Source organism: Stylophora pistillata, chromosome 7 (genome assembly GCF_964205215.1).
Source record: "Stylophora pistillata chromosome 7, jaStyPist1.2, whole genome shotgun sequence".
Taxonomy (NCBI): Eukaryota; Metazoa; Cnidaria; class Anthozoa; order Scleractinia; family Pocilloporidae; genus Stylophora; species Stylophora pistillata.
In genome coordinates, this window is record NC_142525.1 from 29,927,864 (window position 1) to 29,941,893 (window position 14,030).

General features: G+C 36.1%; 1 protein-coding gene and 1 long non-coding RNA gene across 16 annotated transcripts in view; one reads left to right on the plus strand and one right to left on the minus strand.

The window, feature by feature from the left end:
- LOC111332157 (neural cell adhesion molecule 1) overlaps positions 1–14,030 on the minus strand; it is a 35,759-nt gene that overhangs the window by 17,585 nt on the left and 4,144 nt on the right. For 9 of the 15 annotated variants that reach the window (XM_088727538.1, XM_088727549.1, XM_088727543.1 and 6 more), the window contains exons 3-11: positions 10,700–11,002; positions 8,888–9,154; positions 7,747–8,049; positions 6,851–6,987; positions 5,199–5,364; positions 4,466–4,735; positions 3,431–3,715; positions 2,664–2,963; positions 1,817–1,840 (exon numbers count right to left, since the gene is read on the minus strand). In XM_088727538.1, coding sequence (XP_088583664.1) covers positions 1,817–1,840; positions 2,664–2,963; positions 3,431–3,715; positions 4,466–4,735; positions 5,199–5,364; positions 6,851–6,987; positions 7,747–8,049; positions 8,888–9,154; positions 10,700–11,002 — 2,055 coding nt within the window. The remainder of the gene's footprint in view (positions 1–1,816; positions 1,841–2,663; positions 2,964–3,430; positions 3,716–4,465; positions 4,736–5,198; positions 5,365–6,850; positions 6,988–7,746; positions 8,050–8,887; positions 9,155–10,699; positions 11,003–14,030) is intronic. The other 6 variants (XM_088727550.1, XM_088727539.1, XM_088727542.1 and 3 more) reach the window with 1 other exon arrangement.
- LOC148727407 (uncharacterized) lies at positions 2,961–8,697 on the plus strand. Its single transcript, XR_015989561.1, has 2 exons — positions 2,961–3,262; positions 8,212–8,697. It is a non-coding gene; the product is annotated as an uncharacterized LOC148727407 (long non-coding RNA).

A 14,030-nucleotide genomic window follows, 5' to 3' on the forward strand; every position in this document is an offset into this window, starting at 1 on the left:
AACAACACCAATTTCAGTTGTTTATAACTAAACAGAAACAAATATGTAAATGATGGAAAAGATATAGTTTCAAAGAACAAGTACCACCAACATTTCCATATGCAAACCAAAACACAATCATGTAGAAATCACTCTGAATGCCTCAACAGCAATGCCGAGAAAAAGTTATGCACAACCGCAACACAAGAAAAACAATACCATAAGTATTGATAAAAGTCAGAAAAATCAACCAGGCTCAGATGAGACTTAAACAAATTGCAAAACTCTACCAGAATCATGATTCAAATAAGAGGTTCCACTTTCATATTGTCATGGTTTCTTTGTTTTCTGTTACGAGTGGGCTTGATGTGGGGTGTTCAGTGTGATAGGAGAATGTGGGGGGTCTAGTGTGAAGGAATTGTGCATTAGCTATAAGGGACAACCAAGCCATTACGTTAGTGTAAATGAATGAAAATGTAGACTCGCACTTTTCTGGTATTTGTTTCTTCTGGAAATGTCATGTTCATTCTTTAAGGTTGAGAGTCTGTGTGCATAAAGCAAAGACTTCTTCTCAAGGAAAGAAAATTAACCAAAAACAAACTTGATGGAACCAAAAACAGACCAAAGAATCTTGATGTAGATATGTTTGTGTTAGAGGGCTTGTTATGAATTCTCTTGATTTTAATAAAACCTCTCCACTTACTACCACACTTGGTAGTAATAAGTTCATAATACATACACAACAGAAAGGCAATTGCTCAAGCCTGTCAACATGCAAATCTCCTCACCATATATGGACTTTACAGAAGAAATTAGCATGCCGTTAGGAGTTGTTAAAAGATTACAGCTGGTTAACATTACTTCACTCAGAGCTCAAAGATATATTTGTAGAACAATAAGGGATGCCTTTGTTGAAAAAAAAAAAAAAGAGAAAGAGAAAATAGGAGTTGTGGATTTAAAAGAAACATGGAAATACTCCAAAAAAACGTTGCACATAACTGCCTGAAGGAAGCTGCTCTAATGGATGAAGAAAGTAGACAAAAAGAGAATTGGACAGACATACCTTTAGCTCATGGTTATGCTTAACCTGAACACTTAGTAATCATTAAATAAATATAAGACTCTGCTACAGTTTGAATTTACCTTGGTTAAACTGAACTATGATTTTATTACCTTTTTGATGATTTATTACATATTGTAAAAATTATTTCTGCCAGAATCATGATTTATCCATCTATCTAGCATAGAAGAACAATGCTTATATTCATTTATTACTTTTTATTTGTTCTATTTAAAATACCTTGAGTGAATTATTACAATTTTTATCATTATTTTATGCTGTTGTTAAGAACACTCAAAGTAAAAATAATTTATCAGGGCAAAAAAAACATCCAATTTTTAAAATGCCATGGTCATGGTTCAAAATACATCTGCTAACTAACTTGAAATTTATCTCTGAACAAAACGTTCGCTAGGTTCCTCACATCAATATGGAAGCTCTCTATACTGTTCTCTGTGCTTACAAGGAGAATTTGTCTAACAATCAAGAGCTTCTTGAGTTTGCAATCATTTTCTTTATTCTCGCAACCTTAATGTTTGATGGAGAGGCAATGCCGTAAGGAGAACCTGGATGTCTCTCATTTTTCAGGGGTTGAAGGGTTAAGCAATATTCAAGGTCAATTACAATCAGAATGGAAACAAATGACTTTTTTTAAAAGCCTTCTTTTTTAAGTAGCTATTAATTCTAATGAGCCTATCAAAGAAAGATTTTTTTTTTTACTAATTAAAAAAGAAAATACTACCCCAAAATAAAAACAAAAAACATGGGTGCACTTACATTGAGAGGAACTTATGGTGTTTGCTGAATTATTAAAGTTCAAAAATAAAACATGTTTATATCAAGTTTAGAATGTATTTAGTTGGAATATAATTTGAATGTTAATACAAACCAAACTTAAAGGTGTTTTAAGTTTGTCAAAGAGTGTCGTGGATGTATACATTTCAAAAGCAGGGTTATTTACATGGAATCATGTTAAAGGTTAAACTGTTGTTCTGAGAATATTCAAGTTTATCATTTGGTTTAGTGTGTTATTCAAACACGTTCTGGATTGCTTGATGGCTGTTTGTGCCCAAGAAACAAAACATTAAATGTATGTTAGTGTAAATATGTGAGTAATTGTGATAAAATTGTAAAATGCAGTAGCAAATAAGTACTGGTAAGGCAGTGGGTGATAAGGGCAATAGTTATGATGTAATTCAAATTAAAATAGCAAGAAATCTAAGCATTAATGCTATAATTAATATTTAAAATATGTATTATTTTAAATGAGATAATTTTGCAAGATGTGTAGACTCTGTGTGGTATCTGGATAATTGATAATTCAAATTGCTCTTACAAGGCTGTGCTCTTGCTCTGATGAAAGGCTTAAACATGTAGAGCACATAGAGCACAGCCTTGTAATTTGATGCAATGTGTAGTTAAGTGTTTTAGTTGCACCTTCTTTGAAGTTAAATGGTTCCAAATTCTCCACACATTTTTAAGTCCTTTATTTTTTTCAATGGTGAGTGAAACCCTGTGGTTCATTTTCATCAGTAAACAAATGTATCGTTTGCAACTTGTTCCTTTGTTATACACATAAAATAGAGATTGAAGTACCTCAGTCGAAGTCGTGAACATGACTTACCAGGGCTTTGAATTGTTTTGAAATCTTTGGTATCTGCCTCACTATCACCTTCTGAGTTGACTGCGAAGAGTTTTACCTCATACTCTGACTCATATTCAAGACCAGTAATCTTGAATCGAGTTTCCTTGATATTCTCCTCTTTACCCACTTCTGTGTTGTCATCTATAGGTTGCTTGCGCCATTCCAGTCTGTATTTCAAGTTTGGATCGCCGCCATCCTCATCTGGCTTTCTCCAGGTTACAATGAAGTTTACATCAACATTCGTTTCTGTGTTGGTGATGGTGGGTTTTCCAGGCACACCTTTGTATTTAAATTGATTATCTTAGTATTCAATGTTGTGCAGCCTCTCTTAAGAAACTTAATTTACATAGATTCAAGACGAATTTGTTAAAAAATATAACTTTTTTGCATTGCTTAAGCTTAAGAGACCAACAGCAGATCCATTGGAAAATACAAGGTTACTTTTTTCATTTCTTAGCTGAATGATTTAACCCTTATTTTAACCATGCTTGGGGTTGCAGGCAGAAACGACAACTTTGTCACAAGACATAGTCAGTTTAACTGAACATGTAACTGACTCCAAGAATTATAGGCTGACAGTAAGTTCATTTGAAATCATGCAATTTAAGTCTTCTGTGTTGAATGTACTTCCTACAATTCAGGTGTGAAGTAGGCAATTCACTGTTTTAAATATAAGTTGATGGGTATAAGTTGCAACCCTTGATTTTATACAACCCTGTAAGCCCTTTTCTTGTCACTGTACTCACAGAATTTGTTAGTTGTGACAGGCAGTATCTCCTCTTTTCCTTGTCCTGCCTCACTGCGTGCTTTTAGGTGCAAATTATAAGTAGTCTCAGACTGCAAATTGATCTCTTCCATCCTTACTGACCCAGCAACATTTTTGGTCAGGGACCAAGTGCCATTTGAAAATAATACTGTTACAATATAATGGGTAATAGGCATTCCGCCATTTTCCTCTGGTTCCTGCCACTTAAGTGTGACACTGTTGCAAGTCTTCTCTGCTGTGACATTTTGGGGTGGTCCAGGTGGAACTAAAACCAAAAGTTTGGTTAGAGATAACAAAAAAATGGTACATGTGTCTTTTAATCATGGATGGTTACAAAATTCTAAAGAGTGTAGTGTTCATCTGCAGATTTGAATAGATTTGCTTACCAATAACTCAATCATCAATCAGTTGGTCTATGATCAATTCGTTGGTGGGTTGGTTATGTTAATGACTCCTTAAAACTTCCCATTTTTCACCACATTTTCTCTGGAAATGGCTTAACTTCAAAGGATTATCAGTTTTTAACATGTGCTCTTATTAGCCAATAGGTGTGTTTAAATGAGTGTGTGTATGAACACAGTTTTGACATTGTAGTTTATGTAGAAAAAATGATTTATGGAAGGCCAAGAGGAGTTTTCTTCACATAGCTCCTCTAAACGCAAGGTGGATTGGGAGAATACAAGGCAGTTAAGAAAGCCTAAAACTGTGAAGGATTTGCAAAAACTCCATGGTCAGATTAAACTATGTAAACATGAGAAATGGTGCCTTTTGCTTAGATGTAGTATGTGTTTAATGTATCGAAATCTATACTTTTGAGTAACCTTTTGGTAGCTTCTACAGCGTGGTTTTGCCCTGTGAGGTATTTGTTACTGGCATAGATTTGGTAAAAAGTTTTCAAAACTTGTTTCCAAGTATTGACTCATCCCGGAAAACCAGAAGGAGTCAACAATTTTATTCTGTAAGTGTCTGCCTCGTCAAATAAGGAAAATGTGGTCATCTAGTCTTTTTTAAGTACCTGCTTGTTTCAACTCCACCAAATATTCTGCTGTTCCTTGAGCATTCTCTGCAGTGCAGTTGAAAATGCCAAAATCATCCTCAGATAAAGTAGTGATATTAACTGACACTGACTGGTTTCCACTTGCAATCTCTGTGCCATTTTCAGAAAACATTTTTACTGTGGGAACTGGATATCCGAAGAATTTACACATAACTTGCACAGGAAACCTGCGTCCCACAAAAGAGTAAACTGGAGTAGGAGAATCAGGTATGTTGATTTTTGGCATAGCTGAATGGAATAAAGAAAATTGTTGGAAATTATTTTATGAATGATGAATCCAACTCATCAATTAAGGAAAGACATGACTATAAAATAATTGTGATAAGTTTTAAAACTTCAAACAAACTGATCACAAGATAGTCTTTCCCTTGCGCATTTTGATACATTGATCATCATGGGAACTGATTGTGGAAATTAAGAAATTATCAAATTGGATATACCAAAATCCCTTTTGAAAGCAGAATATTTGCATTAGGTATTGTGGATTGAAGAATTTTCTGCTTGCAATGAACAAATGTTAAATCTTAATGAATGGAGCTGTTTTTTTTTTAATGGTTTGTAAGTAGCAACCTTTGGAACATGGTGATGGTTAGCTCAAGTTATCTCAGTCATAAAACATTGCTACCAATACAAAATCCACTTTAATTTATTGTGAAAAAATAAGACAAGATCTGTACATCAGACTACTTACATCTTACAAGGAGTTCAACGGTTTTCTCTTCTTCAATAACAGTACCAGTGGTCGGGTCACTGGCACCATTCCTTGCTTTGCATGTGTAGTTTCCAAAGTTTTGAACTTGCACTTTTTCAAATACAATTTTTGAAACAATTTTGTTGTTTGGAACATCCATTGAAAGCTGAAAGAATGAGCCAAGCACAGAAGCTGAATCATGATACTACCAATTAATTTTTCAAATGTGTGTAGGCAGGTTACCATGGGTGATGGATTACTACTTTTTTTATATATTTTATGTAAATTACCTTAAGTGAATAATCACAACTTTTATATATATTTTTTTAATCAACAAGTAGTAATGTAGATATCAATTTAGAACTCATAAAAATATCATGTTAAAAACCATAATTTTTAAAATGGCACGGTCACAGCTCAAAATATCTGCTGACTAACTGATGCAATTTCTGTCTGAACAAATTGTTTGCTTGGTTCCTAACATCAGTATTCAAGTACTCCATACTGTTCCCTGTGCATTACATAAAGTGCTTACAAGGAGAATTTGTCTAACAATCAAGAGCTTCTTGAGTTTGTGATCATTTTCTTTATTCTCATGTACCATATTTAATTGGATTCAGCAGTGATACTGTAAGGAGTGACTAGATGGCTATCTTCCCAGGAGTTGAAGCATTAAGCAATATTATAACATAGCTTGTAAATTCGTGTAATCAAATTCAATAGCGCGAGCGTGCTTCAATTTTCCATTGTGCATGCTGGTGATGTCAGCAAACAAATGCCTCGCGAAAAAATTTTTTTCTTGTGAGCCTGAGACTTCAGCATTTTTCATTTAAAAAAAAACCTGAAAAACTTCCGCAAAAAAGTTAAACTAGACCTGGCAACAGCTAACAAGCCGATGAAGATCTGCCTACTTTTTCTTTGGGAATGGATTTTTTAACTCCTGAGAAAGAACCCAGAGAAAGGGAAAACAAAATAATCGAGGTTTCATCTCATTTCAGAACTCTAACTTCATTTCCACACATGAGTTCACCTGTCAGTTTTTGACCAATCTGAGACAAGATCATTGAAGCATGACAAAATACTTTTCCGAAACAAAATAAACAACGCATTGTAGTGTAGGAGAGGGAATTTCTGCCCTTTATACATAAACTACAGCATTGAAAATGTTATAAAACAATTGGTTCATACGTCAGCTGTGCATTCATCAAGACATGAAGTTGATGAAATCAAGCTAACTTGTGCTCTTGATAAGTTGCTTTGAAGCAGAATGATCAGCCATTTAACATATACTTGAGTACAATATATGTATAAGCTATTTTTTTTCTATTTTTTTTGCCATATGTTAAGTAAAAAAAAAAGTGTTCTTTTATGCAGAATTTTTCCTCCTTTCTGTACAAGATTAAGTTCACTGTTAAGTCTCTTGTCTCATAGGAAGACAAAAAGTCAGTGAAAAGTAATGTCAGGGAATGTTTTATTTTATTTCATGTCAAGTTTAAACTATAAGGGTTGATTTTTTCAAGGGGTGGGGGAGGGGGTTGAGGGGTATAGGGAAAGGAAACCCACTTTAAACCAAAGAGCAAATTTAAGGAATTCATCTTGAGTTTTACAGAACAGGGAATTTAAATTAACTATAATGATATCAAAAAGATTACCGTTTGGCCAGAGTAATAAATTCCTTGGTGAAACCATTCCACTGAAGGTACTGGATCACCTGTTACTGAACAGGTCAACTCAACTCTGCTGCCTTCATTGGCAATGATATCTTGCATTGGATCAATTTCTGGTGCAACTGAAAAGGTAAATAGTGAACTTGTTATTACAGGTAATAAATCTGAGTTGCCTGGCTTATCCTTTCAGTAATAAGGCTTTTTATTACACGACTTGGGCAGTCAGAGGGCCAATAACTAAAATCAACCAATCAAAATGCTCTATTGCCGGTCAATATTCTCTCAGTATTGGACAGGGCACTGTCCCAAATGGTCCTGAATAATACGGCACTTGTGTCCCTTTGAACTTCAGTCATATAATAAATCTCTTATTAACCAAGCTTGCTCAGGACCGTACTGGACGAATATCAGCCCTCTGTCTTTTTTGTACGGACTGAGCACAGCTCAGTCCGTACTGTCAAGACCTCGGGCCAATATTCTCCCAGTATGCCACTCGTGCTTGGTTAATAAGATATATATATGAGTTCTTGGCAACAATAATCAGTATTTTTATTTTTAAGATTTGGATGGCCTCTTTTGTGTCAACATTTGCCTATTCCATTGTCAGCAGCCAGTATTTTGGAAAGCTTTTCAACCCCTGAAGTTGTCACCCTTTTTGTATTATACTTACAAGTACATGTTGTCTAGTCTAGTCCTTGGTTAGATAGGGCACTGTGACAGTAATGTCTTATGATAGGCCAACTGGAGCTCAAACCTAGACCTCAACTAGGCCAAAGCATATGCCTTGGTATTCAACCTTCAATTGCTACTTAAGATTGAGTGTGTGTTGGGTGTACCCGCTTGTCTTTTTATAGGAAAAACTTTAAAGCTAACTAACTTACCAAAAACCTGCGTGATATGAAACAGTTGAACATCTTCACCAGCTTCATTTACTGCTATGCATCTGTACTTTCCCTTATCCTCTCCCTGAATATTTGTAATTAACCATGTCTTAGGAGTTGGATGTGTGTATCTTGGGTAGTGTATCACCTCCACTTCCTTTTCCTTGCCTGACCATTCAAACCACCACTCTACTCTTGGCTCGGGGTAGCCAGACTCTACATCACATGTGAACGTCACGTTATAACCTTGTGTTAATACTCGTGTTACAGGATTCCCACTTGCCTTGTTGATTTTTGGCTTTTCTGAAAAGTAAATTATCACATTGCAGTGGAACTGTGACTACCATACCACAGAACAAAACTATCTTGGCACAGTTTTTCAAAGGGCAGATAAGGGTTTTTTCAATGGATGACTCACTATTTCAGCAGATAAGTGTTAACAAGACTTACTGTATTGTCCAACAGATAGAGATTTATCCAGTGGGTAGCACCACCCTTTGAACAACCAAAGCCTGGATTTTATTGCGGGGAATGGATTGGAAATGCACAGATGCCATTAGAAAATGGCTGATAGAGCTTAGAGACTAGAGCAGGTACTCAAGTCAAGTTTCTAAGAGTTGAAGATATGGTGTCAAAGCTAAGTATGGAGAGAAGAGCCACCCTCTATAAATATGCCAAAAATAGATCTTCAGCTGTTGACACACATTTGAGAAATGACCAAATTAGTTCTAAATTCTAAATAGTTTCTGGGAAAGCTTGAGCAGTTGATCTTAAAATCTAGATCTATAAGTTAAGTCCAAACAAAGCACTCGGTAAGACTCCATTTGCATCAGCCTAATTGTTTGAAACAATCAACTAAGGAGCTAAAATATCTCTAGAAATTACAAGTACCAGGTACCTTTTTATTCATACATGTATGAGCCTATTTTATTAACAGTTATTTTTCATTTATTTATGCAAAATATTGTGACCATTTCTTTGCGCTTATTATCTGAACGAGTTTTAATTTAATTTTTTTCCTGACAATATCAAAACAATAATAATATGGTGCATGTTTCCATTCTTTGACCCTTTTTATGATTCTAAACAACACTACTAGTAGTGATTCTAAAAAATTGTCATTAACTTCAGATGAACTTACCAAAAACTGTCACTTCAATGTCAGTTGAGTCAAGCTGTGACACTGTGCAAGTATAGTTTCCTTCATCACTTTTCTGGACTTGTGTGATGGTTATTGATCCCGTGTAGGCATCAAGGGATCTTCTTCCACTTGGGTCAGGGAAGGTCAGCTCCTTTCCATCCTTAACCCATTCATAAGTAGGTGGAGGGAATGCAGGTACATTTAGTTCTATGACTCCTTTTTCACCAATGTTAAGGGTCTGTTTTGCTTGGACCCCTCCTATCTCAACTGTTGAAAGAAAAGATTACATGTCAACTTTTTGTTTTAGTTTTCTTACCTAAAGCAGTTTGATTTACAATAGCTTTTGTCCAGTACCCAGTTGAGGGGTATGGTGGCCAAGTGAGCAGGTTTTTGGTGTACTGGTTGGAATTCAAGCACCTGACCACTTGGTTACTATTTCTGTTCTTGAGAAACATACAGAGTGCTTCTGTTCACCTAGAAATTATAAATTGTTAACCCTTTGGCTCCCAGAAGTGATCAACATGTAACTTCTCTCTATAATATCCATACATGCTCCAGCAAACAGGTAATGAGAATCCACAAACTTATCAGATAGAAGTTGTTACCTTGATTGAACACCAAATTCTCATAACCAATTTACAAGGAAATGTGTATCAGCTAGAGGAGAGAATTCATAATCAGATCTTGGGAGTTAAAGGGTTAAAGGTACCAGCAAACTGTAATGAAAATTAGCAAGGGGCTGGAGTTTTTAGGTGATCGGCTAGCTTTCCAGTTGAGAAGAGCAGCCATACCTATATCTTATTAGATGTTTTTGTGTATAGTATCGCTGAGTATTTTCTACGAGTTGTGCCGTATTTTAACGAGCCCAAGGGGGGAATCAAAATACACACAACAAGTTAAAACTACACATATCTTATTACACGTTTGAGTTAGTATCACTGAGTGTATTCACAAGTTATGCTGTATTTTGACGAGCCCGTTGGGCGAGTCAAAATACAAACAACGTTTAATGAGAGATTTATTATCCAACACACCAATTGTTATTTCAGTGCGGGCAAATTTCTAACTGGTTCTTTGGAGTACAAATACCGCAAGATATTTGTACTCGTTTTGGGCGTTATTTGTACTCTACGAGGCACAGTTGAATAATAAACCTAGTTACTTCATGCCAACAGTTCTGGGATAAGCTCTGGTGTTTTGAATTACCTACTTACTTGCATAACACTCAAATATAATCCCTGGGTTAGATAAGAAATTTATCAATTCTTGGCCAAATACAGAAACTCAATTTTTCCAATTGTGAAAGCAAGTGTATTAGCCTCACTTTCACTTTGATGGGTTAAAAGCTGTAGCTAACATTGGTACATGTATACCAGGAGGTCTTGTAAGAGTGTACACACAGCACTCAGGTCATTGTGTTTTAGATAGTTCTGTATATTTTAATCAATTCAAACCTTGGAATTTTTGAAATTGGAAAGAATTCACCATTTATCACACTCTCAGAGCAAACAAGGAATGTTTCATTGGTTGAATTGGGACTGCCATTGTCATAAGGAGTGAAACAAACTTGGAAAAGTGTAGGGGGTAAATGTTCTGAGGTTGACCTGGATGAAATCAGATTCAATTTTCTTCAGTTTTGCGCAGTGGTACCCTCCTACATTTTAAAACAAATAATGCTTCAACCTTCCATGTACATCATCTAGGAACATTTTTTGAATGGCAAAATTTCCTAAAATTGCTTCATCCGAAAGCTTAAAACTGTAGCATATTTCCCCTTTAACCATGAGAAAATCAGTTCTTGTAATTACTTACAGTCAACTTCAAGGGTGATGGTCGCAGAGTTAACTGCTCCTTGACAAACATAATTCCCTCCATCCTTCACAGCAACATCCTGTACTACTAGTTGGTAAGTGTTCCCAGACACTTTGATGTGTTTGGGACCAGTAGTCATTGTTTCTGGAATGTTAACACTTGGAACTGCTGGTACTCCCGGCCGAGCTGGTTTTGATGGTGTTTGCCAATGTACGAAATCTTCTCCTATCACCTCACATGATATTCTGAAGTCTCTTCCTTGTTGGATTTTGAATGATTGCGAGGGCAGCGTAACTGTTCCATCTGTATGGTGCAAAAGTAAAAGAAAGGATTAACCCTATAACAGGGGCGTAACCAGGATTTTTCAAAGGGAGGGTCACAGAGGCTACTCACCATTCACACCGCTGCTCTTCCGCATGTATCAGCGGGCTCAGTTGTATTATCGCGGCATGAAGGCCCATTTTAACTAAATACAAGAGCCATTGACGAAAATACTTTACAAAAAAAAAATTTAAAAAAGTGGGCTTTTCAACAATGGCTTTTACGGCCAAGATATTGTCATGGCGTTTTCGCCACCTGAATATTGTAGGTTGTTCGCTCTAAAGAAGGCCTACCAAGGGGGGGTCACGGGCACCCCAGGACCCCCCTGGCTATGCCCTTGTATAACCCCCCCTAAGAGTTACTAGCATCAAATTTCTCCTTGCAGTATTAACCCAGAATCATGCAGTTAGGTCTCGAGGATACAAGAACTGATCGCCAATGGAAGAATCTCTTTCTTGTTTAACAAATTTTCCTCGCCAGCGCCTCGGGAAATTTATGGAAAACTGCTTAGAGAGTGTGCTTACTGATGTTAGGTTGTAAAGGGTTGAAATGCTTACGGCCCAGACGTCCCACTTGGTTAGAGCTTCCGTGGGTTTCAGGGGCGTGAAGTGCTCAGGAGTTTCGTAACTTCCTCTTTGGAACAGATCACATCACAGTGGCCTGGCTGAAGCTCAGACTCAAACCCATTGTTATCAGGTAAAGACACCCAACACTAGAGGTGTAGCTCCATGAAAAGCAAGAAGAGAGAAATGGAAACAGAACCAGTGACTTGTATTTCTATTTGCATTGTTTATCGTACTTCTCAATTGCTTGTAGCAGTATGTTGAATGATGGTGCTGATGCTGATGTACATATATATGTAGCTCTGTTTGCCAAAAGTCCAAGTAACAGTGTCTGTTTAGAGCCTTCATTCAAAGACTACTGATGACATTTTGAGGTAAATGTAACTGAGTTTTGGTGACAGCCTTAGGGATTGGCCAATTGTGTGTTCAGTTCTCAGAGAACCTTTCTTATTTTAGTTTGCATCCTGTAAATTTAAAACAAGGCAAAGTGGCGACATGCTAAAAACTTAACTAGTGCACAAGTTGCCCATTTTGGTTTATCAACAAATCAAACATTTCCTCTTTATCCCATACATGAAATTTAATCGTTATTTCGAGCTTGTAAAGTAAATCCTGCGGTTTAACTAAAATGTCAGCCACCAGTCACATTTTGTGATTCCTTTTGCAGTTTCCAACAGATATTAAATCTGACTAGTTACCTCTTATCATTTCTGTTTCATAGCCTAAGTTTCTGAGTTGTGCGGCTGTATAATTTGGTCGAAAACAGATGTTTCATTTCTCAGTTTGCCTTAATTTCAATGTTTTAGAGAATCAGGTCAGGTTTTTTCCTCGATATGGTTTGTCTTCGTCCGAATTTAGTGTATTAAGCAGGATATTCCATTCAACGATTGTAAATATATAAAGCTACCAAAATTACCTTTCGCAAAAAGAAAAAAATTACGTTCAATACCCATAGAAAGTTATCCTATATAACATATGTTGAAGGTGTTATATGGTATCGTCTATAAAAATTTCAACATTAAATGCTAATCAAAATATCAATTTTCAGTCCTTCTTTCCCTTTGGAAATTTTTTGCATCGCAATTAAGATAATTGTCATTCCAAGTCATAAAATCTTGAATTTTCATAGATGTAGTTGCATGGCTGTCAAAGTATTTTAGAGCTGAAAGGAGTCAATTCAAATGTAGCTACTAAAATAGCTTTGCAAATAAATACTCAAGGGAATGTCACCACTTACTTAAGGTAAATTTAACGCAACGTACCACGCGGAAAAATGGTGGTGGAGCGAAGGAACAGACAGTTTAGCATTTCCTTTCAACGAAAACAATAGTCAGGAAACGTCATGTTTACAATTCCTTTTTGTGTTGAATTATCTAAATATGCATTCGCACGTAGAGTATTTCGAATAATAGTAAACAGTATTTAGTACTCAAGTTGGTATCTTCCCCTTTTTAACTGCCAAATTTTTAACGAACCGGTGGAGTCTAAAAAAAAAGTGTTTTTTTTTTTTATCGCTCTTTCGCTTTTTCTTTCTCCCTCAGTTCCCCTCTGGTTCTTATTTGTCGAGCGTAAGTTTTCGTGTTCTTCGCCTAAGAATAAGCAAAATGTTTCGCCGTTTGATTATGTTTTAGTTATATATGCTTCTGTGTTAGACTATTCATTGAACCCACGGATGGATCAGTAATCTTGTGTTTTTCCCTCATGCCTAGTTTTTAATGCTTCTTAATAGAAAGTTATTGACGTTTTTGACAAATGACTCAGATGATTTCACCCCGACTCGCATAATTATCACCCAAATACTGAACGCATATTGAAGTCAAGCAAAACAAATGCAAATGACTTTAAAAAATATCCAAGCATCGTACATATTTTTGTAATGGCGTTTTGCGTGCTTGAGTGTGTTCGTTTACCTTCGTCGATGTCACTACGAAAGAAATCTCGCGATCTTAAACTGAGACGTTGCTTTGCCTGTCTCGCTCTTCAGATGCTAGGTGGACTCATTCACTCATCAAGTGAATGTCTCTTGGCTAAAGAACAAAATGTTTGCGGAATTCGAAAATCGTAGCCCAATATTTAGTTTCAAGACGAATATTTTCCCAGTGTCATCATAAATAAATCCCATTCGTGGCGACATTCTTGTTTAATCTTTTATGTTGCTGGACACATTTAAATGCAAGCGATTTATTTTCAATCGTAAACAAATTTCGATAAAGTGTAGTGGTAGATCAGATAGTTGCCCACTAACAGAGTTCAAAAACTTTAAAAATCGAACTTTTCCAAAGCTGAAAAAAGTATATAGCTGAAAATTTGGAGAGATCTCTTCAGTTCCAACAGAAATCAAAAAAGGAAGGCAAACTACAGGAACTTGCTATTCCTTTACGTCGAATCACAAATGACCTCGTCCTTCAAAATGGAACTTAATCGTTGTGCTTTTACGCCGTAAGTTC